Below are 17867 nucleotides of genomic sequence, written 5' to 3' on the forward strand. Positions count from 1 at the left end.
AGCTCTTTCTCTGTAAATGGAATGCAGGTGATGCCAACAGCTCAATAAACTGATTATAAACACTGGCTCTGTTACAGGAGTCAAAATGGACACACTGGAGGCTGTGGTAGAACAAAGGACCCTATGGAAAATCCTGGCAATTTTAGACATTTTTCACCCTCTGTACACCACCTTGGCTGAACAGAGGAGCACTATTAGTAATAGACTAAGGCTACGTCCACACTAGACCGGATAATTTTGAAAACACCAGTTTCACGTTAAAATAGGCGTTTTTGAAAATACCTCCGTCCACAGTAAAACGGGTATTTGGGTGAATCTCCTCCTACTGGGCATGTGCAGGACACATCTACAGAAAACAAGTGACATGTTTGGTGTCAAATCTCGCCGTGAAAGGCTTGGTGCACATTTGTCCAGTTACAGACTAGAAAAACTTAAAAAGAAATTGCCGAACGACAGACAGCTGTTGGCTCTCGTGCAGGAGGACTTAAAACTAAAAAAACAAACACTGGAGCGTATGGAGGCAACCGAGAGGGAGTTCACGGACAGTATGACCCGGCTGACGACGAACATTGAAAAACTGACGTACTCTGTTGCAGAGAGATTTGCAATGATGAGGAATATGATGGCCCCCCCCCCCCCCAGTACTTCTCACCGCCACAATACCAGCCTCACAGCCACTACAATAGCTACACAAGTGGACACACAGACCCCCAGGTGGCCCCACCAACATCCTCCCCACTCCCACAAAGGGGTCACCCTGGAAACATTTCCTACATCAGTCTCTTCACCGATGAAAGGGGTGACAGCTAAAACTAAATGCAATAAGGCTTGTTACTGGGCAAAAAGTGAAATTTGCTGTTACCTCATTTGTTTGCCTTTACTTTTTCCATGTCTCTCTGTATTATTTTGCTGTATTTAACATGTGCAATAAAACGAGTTACTGGGCAAAAGTGATTTTATTTTTACCTGAGTAAAAGTGAAACTTACAATTTTCCTTTTTTGACCTTAACATTTTCAAGTCTATTCCAAACATAAGCTGCTACTTAAACATGACATTTTGGAAGTAGTGACAATTGCATCTATTGAATGTTTGCACAAGCAATACATTAATAAAGCACCTTGTTAAATGTGTAAAACATGTCTGCATCAGTGTTATCTTGTATTTCCTTACAATGTTACGTTAGGCTGTTACACATCTATTGTCAGAGAATTACTTGCATAAATAGGTAAACCACCTTCATACAAGCAAGGACAGAGTACAGGGCAAAGTGAGTATACTTATTTATTCAGTAACTTATGGGTCAAAGTATTTGGTGAGTACATTTCTAACTCTTCTGGCTTCAGTCTCATTGCCGTCTGTTCTGAAATTGTTAAGTTGTGTGGGGGGTTGAAAATCTCTGTCGTACTGCAAAGCTGCAGTAACATTCTGCTCCGGGACAGTCTCCTGAAACTGTCCGCCATTGTTGTTGTGGTGTTGGGGTTGTGTTCAAGAAAACAATGAAATGCACTGCTGCCACCATCTGTTCCCGCACATCATGACAGCGTTTTTAAAAAGCTCCAGTTACCCCGTGCACACTAAACCGCTCAATCGGCATTTTCAGATTTACACTCTGGAGAGCGTTTTAGAAAAGCTCCGTTTTTGGGGGAGGAAAACGCTGTTTCAGTGTGGACAGAGGGTCAAAACGAAGAGAAAAAGCTTCGGTTACGGATTTATCCGGTAGTGTGGACGTACTGTGCAGCTCCGAAGAGCGCTATATGAGGTCATTCTTACCCTCGGCCATTAGGCTGTATAATGAGTCAACCTATAGCAGGGGAAGTGATGACCTCTTTCTCTTAGACTGTTTGTGGTAACTTATTTTTTTATTCTTTCTGCTTCTCTTCTAATGTTTGTATCCGTTCACTTGTAATGCTCCTGAGACACTATAATTTCCTTTGGGATCAATCAAGTACCTGTCTATCTATCTACCTATATTCTGCATTCTAATATTGTGTTCCCTTGTACTACCTCAGTGCCCTGTTGCAATGAAATGAGCTTTATGGATGACATGCAAAGTAAAGTTTACCTTGGTACATATGACAATAATCCACCAATTTACCAAACTGCAGCTGCAGAAGAAGTTGGTTAGGCCACACTTGGAATATTGTGTGGAGTTCTAGTAACCACACTACTGAAAGGATTTGATAGCCATAGAGCGAATGCAGAAGAGATTTACCAGGAAGCTGCCTGGTTTGGGGGACTTTATTATTGCTTGATGTAGGAAGCTGAGGTATGACCTTACAGAGGCTTATAAAATCATGAACAGCTCAGATAGAGTAAATTGTCCAAGTCCTTTTCCAAGGATAGTGGGTCTGAATCTAAAGGTTTAAGGTGAAAGGGTAAATATTTAATTGAGATCTGATAAGCAAAGGATAGTGGACATATGGAACATGCTACCAGAGATATTGGTAGAAGCAAGTGCAATCATAGCATTGAAGATGCATATCAACAGGAACAGGAAGCAAGTAGAGGGATTTAATAGGGTGCCTTGGCACCACAGTGGTTAGCGCAACATCAGTACAGCTTGAGGGCATGAGAGTTAGGAGTTCAATTCTGGCGTCATCTGTAAGAAAGCTTGTTACGTTCTTCCCATTTTGGCGGTAGGGCCTGGTTCTGTGCTGTATATTTCCATGAACTGAAGAACTCCAGGACAAAAAGGAAAGCAGTACTGAAGGGCTTTTTGGTGATGGAAGCTGAAGGTGAAGACTGACAGATGAAGTTCAACGTTTGCTGTATTGGCGCTTTTCATTGAAGTTTTTAGGATACTGTTCCCATGCAAAACCATAATTTACACATAGTCAGAATAAATCGTCGTATGTCAAAAGACCGTTGTAACATTTTGGAGATGTTTCATGATGAAAATTCTTCTCCACACTTTTGAAATGTTTTCACCTTCTGCTTGCTCCTCTGACACTAGCCCTTTCCCAGTAAGTGAATCGGTTCAGCAGAATGTTTAATCTTCACATTACTGTAATGCGATCAGGGGTTCTATCTGTTTGATTCAGCCATCCTCAGCCGAAAACTGCTCCTTCTTCAACTAATGAGCTCTGTATTAAAGTGAAATATATTTTAATTTTAAAAGATGGTTCCTTGCCAAAGACAGTGACTGTTTATGCTCCTACACTGCATATGATTGCTGATAATTTGTAAATTTTAATATACGGTTTTATGGAACATTAGTTAAGATAGATTAATTTATAACATCTTTGCCTGAGGATAGTGTCTTCTGTCTCATATGAATTATGATCTATATTGTATATTCATAATAGCAGTGCAGTTGCATATCTAGTTGAGCTGCTGCCTCACAATACCAGTGACTCAGTTTCAGTCCTGACCACCCCCCACGCTATCTGTGGATGTTCTTTTGGTGACTGTATAGGTTTCTCCTGGTACTCTGAATTCTCCCCCGCATTCCCGAGGATGTGTGAGTCTATAGACTAATTGATTACTGTAAATTGTACCAAATGTGAAGGCAAGTGGTCAGATCTGGGGAGAGCTTAAGGAAATGTGGGGTGAATAAGATTAAGATTAGTGTAAATGGGCGGTTAATAGTTGGGATGGACTTGTTTCTAGAATGGTCCCAAGAGATTAGAAGTGAGCGAATGTAACACAGCTTTTCAGGATCACTGGAGAGGGAAAGCAGGGGAAGTCTAGGCCAGTTAGTTATCTTAGCATTATTATTGGGAAAATGCTGGAATTCTTTATTAAGAAAATAAGAACTGGTTATCTAAAGGATTAGACAGAGAAATTGTGTTTGGCAACTGTGTTCTTGGAGGCTGTAACCAACAGTGTAAATTGGAAGGAATTAGTAAATATAGTACAGTTGAATTTAGCTAAAGAGATAGGGACAAGAATTGTATTAGCTGGTTAACTGACTGAAAGCAGAGAGTTGGGATAAACAGATCAAGTTCAGGTTGGTAAACTTTAACCAGTGGGATATCTCTGCTGCTTATAGAACCATCAACAATTTAGATACAGGGACTAAGATTGTCGATGCATGAAAAAGTGGGATGATAAATTGTCAGAAGGATGTAAGGAGAATTAAATGGATATAGACAGGTTATATGAGTGGATAAAATGTGGCTGATGAAGTTTAATGTAGGGGATCATCTTTGACAGGAAGAATCAGAAAATATGATCTGACAATTATATGTTGGTACAGGGGAGAGCTGAATGTGTAAGGCTCTCCCTGCCAGTACATAGCTTCTCCAACAGCAAGCCTCATCTGGTGTCTCCTCACTGACGCCACACGGAAGCTGAACTTCTTTCGGACTCAGACTGAACTTCAGAGGACGGGGAGGAGGTCTGGCCCCTGCACTCATGGCACACAGGCCCAGGTGTGTGGGCACACCCTGGTGCTCGTGAACCAGGTCCCCAGCTATGGGTAACTAGCCCCACTGCCTTGTGGGCAGCCTCGGGAGAGTCAAAGGCTACGGGAGGAAACCCAGACAGCAAATCCAGAATGGAGCCCTAAGGCACCTGGACATCATTGAACATCCTTCCAGCAGTTCCTGCAGCCAAGCTGGTGCCAAATGTATTGCTTCATAAGCTTTCCTTTGGATTACACTGGTGAGGCCGAAGGGAGATCTTGACAACAGGGCATCTCAAGATCTCCATACCTTCAGCCCAGGCTTGAGATGATAATGATCATCACCCATTGTCCTCCGAGACAGACGGATGCCAACCACAACACCAGGGGAGATCTGGATGGCCTGATACAAGAGACAAGCTAAAGTGGCTTGTGGGTAATTTGATAGAAAAGGGAACATTGGCGCTTATTGCAATGGAAAATAAAATTCGGGAGCATGTGTAAGGTGAGGCCACACCGTTCCAAAGGCTTTTGGCCTCCTTAATTAAGGATGGGAATATTTGTCTTTGTTGTTAGCATGGAAAAGATTTGCTATATTGTTTGGAGTCATAGATGAATGTAGCATGCACAGAGGCCCTTCACCCCATCTTGTCCATGCTGACAATAGTGCCCAAGCTAGTTCCATTTGATCACATTTGGCCCATATCTCTCCAAACTCTTCCTATCCATGTACTTACCAAAATGTTTTTTTAAATATTAGTTACTTTCCTCAACTAATTCCTCTGAAAGCTCATTCCATAACCCCACCACCCTCTGAATGAAGAAGTTGCTCTTCAAATCCTTTTAAATCATTTAATGCTCATATTAAACTTATGCCCTCTAGTGCTTAGTTCCTCTTCCCTTATTCTCCTGTTCTCCTAGACTGCCCAATCTCCTCCTACAACTCAGGCCCTCAAGCCCTGGCAGCAACCTCATAAATCTGTCCAACACACACAAAATGCTGGAGAAACTCAGTAGGCCAGGCAGCATCTACGGAGAAGAGTTCAGCCGACGTTTCGTCCTGAGACCCTTTGGCAGGACTTGCAGGTCTGCAGATTTTCTCTTGTTTGTCATAAATTTGTTCTTTCTGGTTTACCAATGATTTTCCTATAAAATGATAACCGAAGCTATAGAAGTGCAGTCCCATCAACATCTTGTACAACTGCAACATAATGTCATAACTCTTATACTTGATGCACTGACTGATGAAGGCCTGTATGCCAAATACCTTATTCACCTCCCTTTCAGCAAATCATATATCCATGCTGTCATGTCCCTCTGTTCCACAACACTTCCCAGGGCTTGACCATTCACTGTTTCAGTCCTACTCTGACTTGTGAAAATGCAACACTCCAAACATACCTGAATTGAAAACCATTAGCCAGCCCTTGGCACCTTCTTGGATCAAGATCCCCCTGTAATTTTTGATAGGCTTTTTCACCATTTTCATGTCATCTGCAAATTTACCCTGGTACACTCAGATCCAAATTGCTCATTTAAAAAACAAAGAACCCAGCGCCGATTTCTGTATCACCAAACTATTCAGAGGCCTTCAATCTGAGAGACAACCTTCAACCATCACTCTACTTCCTCCCACTGAGAAAACAATGAATCCAATTAGTCTTGTCTCCCTGAATATCATATGATTTAACATTTTGAGATTAGCCCAAAATATGCATGACTTTGTCATTGGTCCTGCTAAAGTCTATATGGACAACATCCATTTCCATACCCTATTCATCCTCTCGTTTACCTCTACAAAAATGCTCTAAGAGATTTTCCAGGAGGAGAGGGTAATCTTATAAGAAACAATTCAGCTAACTGGACATAAACTCTCAAGCTGAGGAACTTGAGGGTGATCTCATTAAAATGCATCTGTATCTGATGGATTTTGACAAGGTATATTGTGAGTGTATTTCTATTGGTTTGAACTGAAGTTCTAGACAGAATAAAAAGACATCCTTTTAACACTAGGATGAGGAAGAACTTTGTCTCCGATGGAGTTGTGAATCTTCATAATTTTTTGCCCAATAGAATTGTGAATGACACTAAGTGTGTGTAAACTGAAATCAAGAAAATGAAAGCTCACAAGGATCAAGCAGGATCGACTTCAGGCCAACAATCAGCATGGCTATGATCTGATATGATAAGGCTGACCGTAATGGGGGTTGGGTTCGAGGGACTCAAGGCTTCTTTTGCACTCTTTCTTGAGTTTCATGTGACTTTTCATGGTGAAAAGAAGGCAGTGTTAATGGTACAGACTTGGTTCTGCACAGTAATCAAATCTACTTTTTTGGATTGCAATGTATTGTGCTCAAAGGAATGAAAGGCCTTCAGTCATAATATTTATGGAATGAATGCAAATAACTTTAGGCATTACAAAGAATGAATGGCTTGTTGCATTTAAATTGTCCAATTATACCAATATCTAATGAGGTGGGGTATTTGGTTATAGTTAACAAAACAAGAATACTTTGCACATATTCATTTGTATTGAATATTGCATTTGACTTTATTTACTTTTGCCTCAATTAATTTTGCAGCCAAAATGAGCTGCCTACAATGACGTGCTTGCCTGTTCTCTCATTTCACTGGCATTCTCTCTCTTATTTATTTGACAGGCCAATGATGCCTCGGGGAACACATGGAACTGGCTGTATTTCATTCCTCTGATCGTCATTGGATCTTTCTTCATGCTTAATCTTGTTTTGGGTGTGTTGTCAGGGTGAGTGAACTGCAATTTATAAATCGCCAATTAGCATTGTCTCAGAACCAACACATTTGGGGATGGAAGGTGAATCCTGATGATGGAATGCTCACTGGTTAAAAGAAGATCTGGCTTTGGTTGAAACTCCATCTGTCAGTGAGGAAGGTGTAACAGCAGCAGAAGATGTGCTGTCAATGTTCTCACTGGGGATTCTGAGGAGCTGTCATTTGGATGGAAGCTTGCTTGTTCATGTGTGCACTCTGATATATTGTAGAGAGAGGTGCTGGCATTAAAAAGCACATTCTGTTTGTAGGACAGGATGTTTACAGCAATGCTTGCAGCTGTAAAGTGTAATTCTCAGCTCCCTCTAAACTGAGGAGTTTACTGTACTTAAACCATTTCATTACTTTGGTTGTTTGATCATGCATTAATAGATCTTTTTATTGAAAAGCTCAATCTCAGTCAAAATGACTGGACATTTAATCAGGATATAGTCATTAAGTTATACGTAAGATCTGTCTGAAAAACCTGGCGGGTGTGAAGAGAAAGACGTTCAAAGGGCTCCCTGCACCAGCCAAACCTGAATCTTTGACTGAAAAGAAGGGGTGTAACGAATGGGAATTAGGTGAAGTTTTGGGACTGATGTTACCTGTCTAAGCTAAAAGCACTATGGTGTTGTGCTGTGATTTTGAAATGTGTTGGTCGTGCCTGCCCATGTTAGTTATTTTGGTACTTGTGATGCTCCGAGTGGATGGTTACTGGTTCTAGCCTAACTCCAGCGACAAGGATAGCAATCAGTGTCGTAACAGAGGAGTGCTTGCATTGTCAAAGGTGGCGTCTTCTGGAGAAATTACATGGAAGATTTATTTACTCCTTCAGGAAGTTTTAGAAAGATCCCATAGTTTCTTTTCCCCATGGTTATTATGTCCACCTTACCATCACATTGTAGGAACAAGTGTGCATACATTGGCAGCCTCTATATTTCAAAAGCATTTGCCTATAAATTTCTTGTGGACATCCTGCAAGGGTTATGAAGAGCATTCCAGAGCAACAGTTCCGCCTTGATGCAATGCACCCCATTAAATTAGTTATAGGTATAACCCAGATGTTATCAGGACCCCAAGACAGAACAGAAGTGTTTGATAGTTTTTCTTACAAAGTAGGTAGCATATAACGGGTGCTAAAATTATCCAGTGACACCAGTGTTATATTGAATCTGCACTGTGCAATCCTTCTTTTCATATTATTAGGCACCCTTGAACCAGAAAGTTTGTCACACTCATTTTGCCAAAATCTTACAACAGGTAGGTGAATGGATGGTTAATTTGTAACAGCTAGATACTGCCAGGACCACTTATTCCAATGGAGATATAGCAGGAATTCTTTCCCAGTGGCCATTGTAAATTTAGTGGAAGTTGTGTCAGCCAAACAAGAATCTCAGTGGGAAGTTAAAAATTCTCACAACAAGCATTAAGCATAGGTTTTAAATTCTAAATGCCAAACTTATTAAGACCAGTAGTTTTTGTCCCTACATTTCAGACATCAAAAAAGTTTCATTTACCCAAAAATTACAGATTAGGAGCAGGTAAAAAAAAAAGAGGTGAAACATTTCACATGTTCGTGGCTGTGAAGCCTTTGTGCTCGAAAATAAAATCTTTGTGAAATTACATCAGGCTGAACAACAGATTGGTTAGCCATGAACCAGTGAAAAGTTAATCCAGCATTTCTATTTGATGTTTGACTTTACCAAGTTATTGTAATGAAAGGTACTATGGAATTTACCTTTATTTTGAATGGGTTATTATTGTGGTAACACCAAGAATGATTCTGCTGAGGTGCAGAAATGAGAGAATCACAATGAATGGTTGCCCTCTCTGACATCATTAGATGTTTAGTACTGTATGTTATGATTACATTTCTAAAACAATGCTGCTTAATACTTTTCTATTATTTCTGTGCTCCTGTGGCATGAGTTTCAGACTATTGCATGTTGTGTGTCAAATGAAATTCCATTAATTATTATTTGAAATTAAATCATATTTGGGGCGGCATGGTAGCATAGCAGTTAGTGTAACACTATTACAGCTCCAGCCGCTATCTGTAAGGAGTTTGTTTGTTATCCCCGCGACTACGTGTGTTTCCTCTGGGTGCTCTGGTTCCCTCCCACATCCCAAAGACGGATGGGTTAGTAGGTCACATGGGTGTCATTGGACAGCACGGTCTCATTGGACCAGAAAGACATGTTACTGGGCTATATTTCTGAATTTTAAAAAATTAAGACTGTTGACTTGCCAAGTGCCAGAAGAAATACATAATGATAATGAATTTCTGGTAAGAAAAGCCTTTTCTCAAGTCAAGCCATTTTAGATGGATAGGAAGTCCAAAGAAAAATCATCTGCCTTCCTTCGTGATCTTGCACAGGAACAATCTATGTGAATGGCTTGAAGAAAAGTTGAACAGAAACAGAAATTCCTCTCACTATGACATGTATTCTGATGCCCCACTCTCCTGGACCATCAGGCTTCACTTGATGGCCAAAACCCCATGAGCAAAGTAGTAGACACCAACTTTCACTTGTGGGATGCACAACTCTGGAACTTTTTAACATGGAATCAAGGAGGGAGAGTCATCTCTGGAAGCAGCTTTAGAATTTGTTTCACTAAAAATTTTATTTTATACATAATTTCTAATAGTAGCTGTCGATCCCAGGGGGTCATGGGTTTGTGCCTCTGGTGGACTGTGTCCTCTCCAGAGCGCAAGCCTGGGCGGGAGGATTTGAAGAACCGGTTGTTGCCCCTGCAGCGAGTTACCCCTCTCCACGTCACCGATGTAGTCCAAGGGAAGGGCAAGCGCTGATATAGGTTGGCACCAGTGTCATCGCAGAGATTGCCAGAGTGAAGTTGTAAACAACATCAAGCTGCCTTAGGGACCCTGACTCCGGATTTAGTCCCGAAGCCTTTCCCATGGGTGGGTACGGCCGCAAGGCAGCGGAGGTTTAAAATCAGAGTTTTCCTTCTCCTAGGTGGGCTGCCGTCCGAGGCTGACGAGCCCCACCTGCCCGAAGCAACTGGTTTTGAGGCGCCAGTGGTCCACCTTTGCCTCAATAAAAACAGCTCCGCCGGGTCTAGTAGCTAAACCACACTTGAAGGCCAAGAGTTGGACTTGGTTGTCAGAGGCTATTAGAGACACACACCATTCGGAGCATTTTTTTGGTAGCGGGAGCTTATCCCCACTGCCACCCCCGGCTATGACAAACTTAGGAATCATCATTTCTAATAGAGGCTATCAAATTTCTTTCTAATTCCAAAATCTCTCTAGCATAGTAACAAGAGTGAGGAAATTTATCATAGGCAGCTAACCAAAAAAACAGAAATTAGATCTTAAATGCCTAGAAGGTCTCAAGTATTGAAAGACTTACTTAACCATCTCAGTTACAAAGGGAAGACAATCATCAGGAAAAGATTCTGTTTCAACACCATCTCCTGGAATAATCAAATGTTGTCACGTTTAACTAGTTTTGAAAGAGTCAAAGACAAACACATTGTTTGAAAGGAAGTGATTGTGCCAGTGATACTGCTGAAGAGATTTAGGGGGGCAATGCCTGGCTGTGGAATTAGAGAGATGGTCAAAGTTGAGATAATTTTCCTTGGAACAAAGAAGTCTAACGGAGGTTTGACTGAGGTATGTAAACTTGGTAGATGGCTGTGCAGATAAACCTGTTTACTTCAGCAGAAAGGGTAATAATGAGGAGCAGATATTAAAAAGAAGTTGAAAAAGAATCCATTCACTCAGTGATGACTGTAAATCTGGACCACACCCCTTGAGTAAGTGTTGGAGGTGGAAAAACCTTCACCACATTTGAACTGTACTTGGAAAAGCTGCAGTCAGCAAGACTTGGAAACTGGGATTACTCTAAAATCTCTTTCTGTCCTGGACACGGCGGGTCAGGTGGGTGCCTCGGTGGTGTAACTCCCTGTGATTCTATGAACAGAATCAACAATTCAGTTGTAATGTGATGAGTTATCACATTGCAACTCATTATTAAAATTAGACTTTTGTGTTGGTAGTTGGATTTATTAACTATTTCGGAATAGTGTAAAAAAAAAGGAAGAAATGTTGATTTCAAAATTGGAATTGGGTTTATTATTATTATTATTATTATTATTGGGTTTATTAGTACGGAGGTGCAGTGAAAAAATTATCTTGCATACTGATCGTACGGATCAATTCAGTGCATGGAGCAATGGAGGTACAGGATAACACAGAAACAGAATGCAGAACAAAGGGTTACAATACAGAGAAAGTGCAGTGCAGGGAGACAATAGGGTGCAAGATCATAATGAGACAGATAAATTGGCCACTGGTCTGTCAGACCAAGATTAATACAAACATTGACATGAACTGACAGCACTAGTCATAACTGACCACTGCTCAAAGCAAGAAAATGCCCACGCAGCAGGAGCCCGCTGTAAGTGAACTTTGTGGAATGGCTGCGTTCAAGCTGTTGGTCAGGAGGGGTGTGGTGAATTTCCAGAGTAGGACATGGGTGGCTGAGGGCATGGCAACAGAAGGGGAACAAGAAGCAGGGGGCAAATATAAGAGTGGGAGGAGGTTATATAATTAGAAATTCATTGCACAGAGAAAGACTATTCCATCCTGTATTTGTGCCAGCCTGTTCAGAGTTATTAGATCCTGTTCCCTGACAGAGGACATAAACACAAATGGATTTAACTTGAAGTCTAGCAGATCAGGGGCCAGGTCAGTTGGCAGGGATGGGAATGATAGTTAAGGGACACTGGTCGTATAGGATATGGCATATCTTGGTCTTCTGGAGGTTTACACTTGAGGAAAGGGTGGCAATTTACAATCACAATAATTAAGTCGGAACATGGGAAAAGCAGGAGCAATCTTTTCCTGGACAGATGGGCTTGGCTGGAGTTAATGGGGATGATGTAAAGAGGGGGTACAATTGGGAGGGTTTGTGATGGACCAGATATCAAACCTCAGTTCAAAAGCTGAGTAACTGTCAAAGTTTTTCACTACTTAACTGGGATTTGTGGTGTGTACTCAGTTACGTAAACTCAGTGCTGTATGTTACATCCTATACCTAATAAAGTGGCCACTGAGTGTATGTTCCTGGTTTTCTGCTGCTGTAGCCCATCCTCTTCAAGCTTCAAAGTGTTGTACATTCAGAAATGCTCTTCTGCACATCAGTTTGTAACACGTGGTTATTTGAGTGACCACTGCTTTCCTTTCAGTTTGACCCAATCTGGCCATTCTCCTCTGATCTCTCTCTCATGAACAAGACTTTATCCCTCACAGAATTGCCGCTCACTAAGTGATCTTTTTTTTTTTTGCTTTTCAAACAATTCTCTGTGAACTCTAGAGAATGTTGCGTGTGAGAATCCCAGGAGATTGGCAGTTTCTGAGATACTCCAACCACCCCATCTGGCGCCAACAACCATTCCATGGTCAAAGTCACTTAGATCACATCTCTTGCCCATTCTAATGTTTGGTCTGAAAAACAACTGAAACTCTTGACTATGTATGCATGCTTTTATGCATTGAGTTGCTGCCACATGATTGGCTGATTAGATATTTGCATTAATGAACAGGTATACCTAATAAAGTGGCCCTGAATTTAGAAAAGTACAGCACTGTATAGGGCATTCAGACCACAACATTGTTTTGATCTTGCTGCTGTTTATACTGAATGTCTTCCTCCTGTGTGTCACCCATATCCCTCCATACCCTTCATCTTCATGTGTCTATCTAAAAGCCTTTTAAACTCCACCAACCTGTTGCTTCCACTATGATGCCCCTTAACCTATTCCAGAAACTGAACAGCCCTGCGTAAAAAAAAAAAAAACCCCTCACTTTGCCTTTATATTTCTCCCCTTTAACCTTAAGAGCATGTCCTCTGCTAAAAGAGATTTTAGCTGGCTTTCTATGCCTCTTATAAATTTAGTAAATCCTCCATCTGGTCTCCCCTCATCCTCCAGTGCTCCAAGGAGAACAACCCGAATTTGTCCAGTCCTTCCTCTAATCCAGGCAACATCCTAGAAAACTTCTTCTGTACTCTTCCACTCTCTCCACTTCCTTCCTATGAGGGTGACCAGACCAGCATGCAATACTCCAAGTGCAGCCTTACTAAATTTTTAAATAATTGCAGCATGATTTCTATCCTTTTTTAGTCAGCACTGCTACCAATGAAAGTAAACATTCTATACAACTTCTTTATCACCCTATCCACGTGCTAACATCTTTCTATGAACTATGGATCTGGACCCCAAGATCCCTCTACCTCATTGTTACTAAGGGATCTACCCTTACTGCTGTGAAGGCGGTGTCAACAGGCTCAATAAACTGATTGGAAAGGCGGGCTGTGTTACAGGAGTCAATATTGTCCAACACTGGAGGTTGCGGTAGAACAAAGGACCCTACAGAAAATCCTGGCAATTCTGGACAATATTTCTCACCCTCTGCATATCACCTTGGCTGAACAGAGGAGCACTTTTAGTAACAGACTAAGACAACAGCGCTATACGAGGTCATTCTTACCCTCAGCCATCAGGCTCCATAGTGAGTCAAGCTACAGCTGGGGAAGTCATGATCCCCCCCTCCCCCCCCCCCCAATCCTGTGAGACTGTTTGTGGTACTTAACTTATTTTTTATTCTTTCTTCTTCTCTTCTAATATTTATTTTTGTGTACTTGTAATGCTACTGTGACACTGTAATTTCCTTTGGGATCAATAAAGTATCTATGTATCTCTTAACCGTATATCTTATCCTTTCATTTGATCTCCCAAAGGGCAAACCCTTGCATTTGCCCAGATCAAATTCCATCTGCCTCTTCTCCATCCATATCCGTAATTGATCTTCATTCTGTTGTATTCTTTGATTGTACTGACTCATATCACTTCATGCTGCCAAATCATATTGTTTCTTTGCGGCCCAATGGTTGGGGACCACTGCTCCACATGGTCCAAAAGTCTTAGTGTCATTCACAAACTTGTTTATCAATCCATCTACATTTTCATCCCTATCGTTGATAAGTGTCACAAACAGCAGAGGTCCCAGCACCGATCCTTGTGAAACCCCACTGGTCACGCACCTCCAGCCAGAATAACAGCCTCACACCATCACTCTCTATCTTCTGTAGACAAGCCAGTTCTGAATCCAGACTTGCAGTTCACCCTGGGTCCCATCAAGACATACAGTGAAATGCATTGTTAGTGTTAAGTCAAATCAAATCAGTGAGGATTGTGCTGGGCAGCCCTCAAGCGTCGTCTCACTTCCAGCACCAACATAGCATGCTCACAACTCAATGAACCGATCTTTATGTCTTTGGAATGTACAAGGAAACTTATACCCCCTGCTCTGGCCTGCGTGGGAAAAACACAAGTATGGTCAACTCTGTGTCTGCTGGATGATTAGCTCAGGATCCCTCCAGCTGAAGGTAATCAGGACTGGGTAAAGATCTGCAGGCTTGTTAGCAACAGCCTCATTAATGTCAATAGCACACTAACGACAAGATGATGCTGGGCCGAGCTTCTGACTGAGCAAACCAACCAGCAACATCAATTTTTGTGGAAACTAGGGTCCATTTGAGTAGCAAAGGAAACAGAAGTTGCAGCACCATCTCTCAGTGACGTCTCCAGAACACTGTAGTGACAAAGGACAGTTACACAAATTATGTGCGTAGACCATCATAGTTGTTCATAATGGTGTTGGTATCAAGTTTGAATGACTTGGAAATTACTCACCCACCTCTATGCCAGCGAGCAACAACATTGACACAAAATTGGCCAGCGGCTGGTACAATAGTGACTGTACAACTGGAGGATGGCAGCACCCTGTGTTATTACACTGCAGAGAATTTCCATACCTGCACCATCTTCTAGTAATGAAGTTGTTTCTGCCTTATCTTCCTGACCACCCAGTAACTAGGCACACTAGAAACTATAGACACAAGAGATTCTGCAGATGCTGGAAATCTAGGGCAACATACCCATTTCCTTCCTCACCTCCTTCCCTTTATCCCATTCTCCACTGCCCTCTCCAATTAGATATCCTCTTCTTTAGTCCTTTACTTCTTCCGCCTATCTCCTCCCAGCTTCCCTTCTCACGCATCCACCCACCTTCCCTCCTCACCTTGTCTTACCTGCCACCTTCCTCGCCCTCCTTCTACCATCTTATTCTGGCTTCAGACCCCCTACCTTTTCAATCCTTATGAAGGGTCTCGGCCTGAAATCTGTAGAGGCTCCATTTTGTGTGTATCACAGCCATAACCAGAAACAGAGGGATGAGTGGATCGAGTTGATCTGCCTTTCCCAAAAGACATCAAGGTGTTTTTTCCTAAGAGTCAAGCACAGGCACTGGCCTCACCAATACTGAAGAACCTACGGGCAGACATTCACTTCTTGCATATATCCACATGACTGCTTAAACCACAGAGACTTGCTGCATATTTAGATAAAATGTCGCCTTCAGAGGATCAATTTAAAATTCAGGAGCCAGAAGCAAAGCACAAACCCCTTAACAAACAGGAGAAAATCTGCAGATGCTGGAAGTCCAAGGACTGCCAAAGGGTCTCGGCCCAAGACATCAACTGTACCATTTTCCATAGATGCTGCCTGACCCGCTGAGTTCCTCCAGCATTTTGTGTGTGTTGCACAAATCCCTTAATGCTACTTCTAAATCTAAAAACAATCATCAGTTAATCTTCTAAATTGTTCTGAAACATGGATTAAAATGTAACTCCTTTAAGAGCTAATTGAATTGGATAGTTGTCTGACTTTTCAATCAAGTCTTCTCTCCCTGTGGTCTTCACTGAGTGGGGAAAGTGCTTATGGTGCTGACGACATGCTGACAAGCTCAGGAGCAGGGGTCTTTTGCACTGTGATTATTTCCCAAGTGCCTTCACTCCTGCTTCAACCTGCATTCAGGTGACAATGAGGTTCTGTCTGCTCGGCGATCGTTTCATTAAGTGCCTTCTACCTATTAGATATTGTGAATAGCCTAGAGATTTGCCAGTAATGCAATGATGTCACAACAAATACCGATCTGTCAAGCCACTTTAAGTAATACCTTTCTGTTCTGATTCACTTGTTCCTTTGGCCAACTGGGAATAAAACTGCTTATGCTCCTTGTTTTGTTTTTAGGAAATAGCATTCTGTGGCATTTTTAGACCATAAGGCCATAGAGCATTGGAGCAGAATTAGGAATTTTGGCCCATCAGGTCTGCTCAGCCATTTGATTATGGCTGATCCATTTCCTCCTCAACCCTATTGTTTGTTTTCTCCTTGTAACCTTTAACACCCTGACTTATTGGGAATCCATTAACCTCCACTTCAAGTACACTCTATGACCTGGCGACCACAGCTGCTATGGCAGTGAATCCATGGATTCACCGTTCTCTGGCTAAATAAATTCCTCATCATCTCATTTCTAAAAGCACGTCCCTCTATTCTGAAGTTATGCCTCTGGTGCTAGCTTCCCCATCCCCCCCACTGTAGGAAACATTCTCTCCACATCCACTCTATCTAGGTCTTTCAGCATTCAATAGGTTTCAATAAAATCCCTCCTCATTCTTCAAAATTCCAGTGAGTACAGGCCCAGAGCCATCAAACGCTCCTTTTGTGATAAGCCTTTCATTCCTGGAATCAATTTCGTGAACCTCCTTTGAACCGTCTCCAACGTAAGCACATCCTTTCTTAGATAAAGGTCCCAAACTGCTCACAATACTCAGAATCAGAATTAGAATTAGGTTTATTATCACTGGCATGTGTCATGAAATTTGTTAACTTAGCAGTAGTAGTTCAATACAATACATAATATAGAAGAGGAAAAAAACAAAATAATAATAATAAATAAATAAATCAATTACGGTATATATTGAATAGATTAAAAATCGTGCAAAAAGAACAGAAATATTATATATTAAAAAAGTGAGGTAGGATTCACGCGTTCAATGTCCATTTAGGAATCGGATGGCAGAGGGGAAGAAGCTGTTCCTGAATCACTGAGTGTGTGCCTTCAGGCTTCTGTATCTCCTACCTGATGGTAACAGTGAGAAAAGGGCACGCCCTGTGTGCTGGAGGTCCTTAATAATGGACGCTGCCTTTCTGGGACACCACTCCTTGAAGATGTTCTGGGTACTTTGTAGGCTAGTACCCAGATGGAGCTAATTAGATTTACACCCCTCTGCAGCTTCTTTTGGTCTTGTGCAGTAGCCCCCCATCCATACCAGACAGTGATGCAGCCTGTCAGAATGCTTTCCATAGTATATCTATAGAAGTTTTTGAGTGTATTTGTTGACATATCAAATCTCTTTAAACTCCTAATGAAGTATAGATGCTGTCTTGCCTTCTTTATAACTGCATCAGTATGTTGGGACCAGGTTAGGTCTTCAACGATCTTGACACCCAGGAACTTGAAACTGCTCACTCTCTCCACTTATGATCCCTCTATGAGGATTGCTATGTGTTCCTTTGTCTTATCCTTCCTAAAGTGAAAAGGTGAATTGCAGTGGGTCCAGGTCCTTGCTGAGGCAGGAGTTCAGTTTAGTCATGACCAACCTCTCAAAGCATTTCATCACTGTCGATGTGAGTGCTACCAGGTGATAGATAGATAGATAGATAGATACTTTATTCATCCCCATGGGGAAATTCAACATTTTTTCCAATGTCCCATACACTTGTTGTAGCAAAAACTCCTTACATACAATACTTAACTCAGTAATAATATGATATGCATCTAAATCACTAACTCAA

General features: G+C 41.7%; 1 protein-coding gene across 1 annotated transcript in view; it reads left to right on the plus strand.

Moving 5' to 3' along the window:
• The window catches only part of cacna1ba (calcium channel, voltage-dependent, N type, alpha 1B subunit, a), an 846233-nt gene that overhangs the window by 495213 nt on the left and 333153 nt on the right, over positions 1-17867 (plus strand). Inside the window, exon 7 of the mRNA XM_073052070.1 lies at positions 7007-7110. Within this exon, the coding sequence (XP_072908171.1) occupies positions 7007-7110 (104 nt within the window). The remainder of the gene's footprint in view (positions 1-7006; positions 7111-17867) is intronic.

Source organism: Hemitrygon akajei, chromosome 7, assembly GCF_048418815.1.
Source record: "Hemitrygon akajei chromosome 7, sHemAka1.3, whole genome shotgun sequence".
NCBI lineage: Eukaryota > Metazoa > Chordata > Chondrichthyes > Myliobatiformes > Dasyatidae > Hemitrygon > Hemitrygon akajei.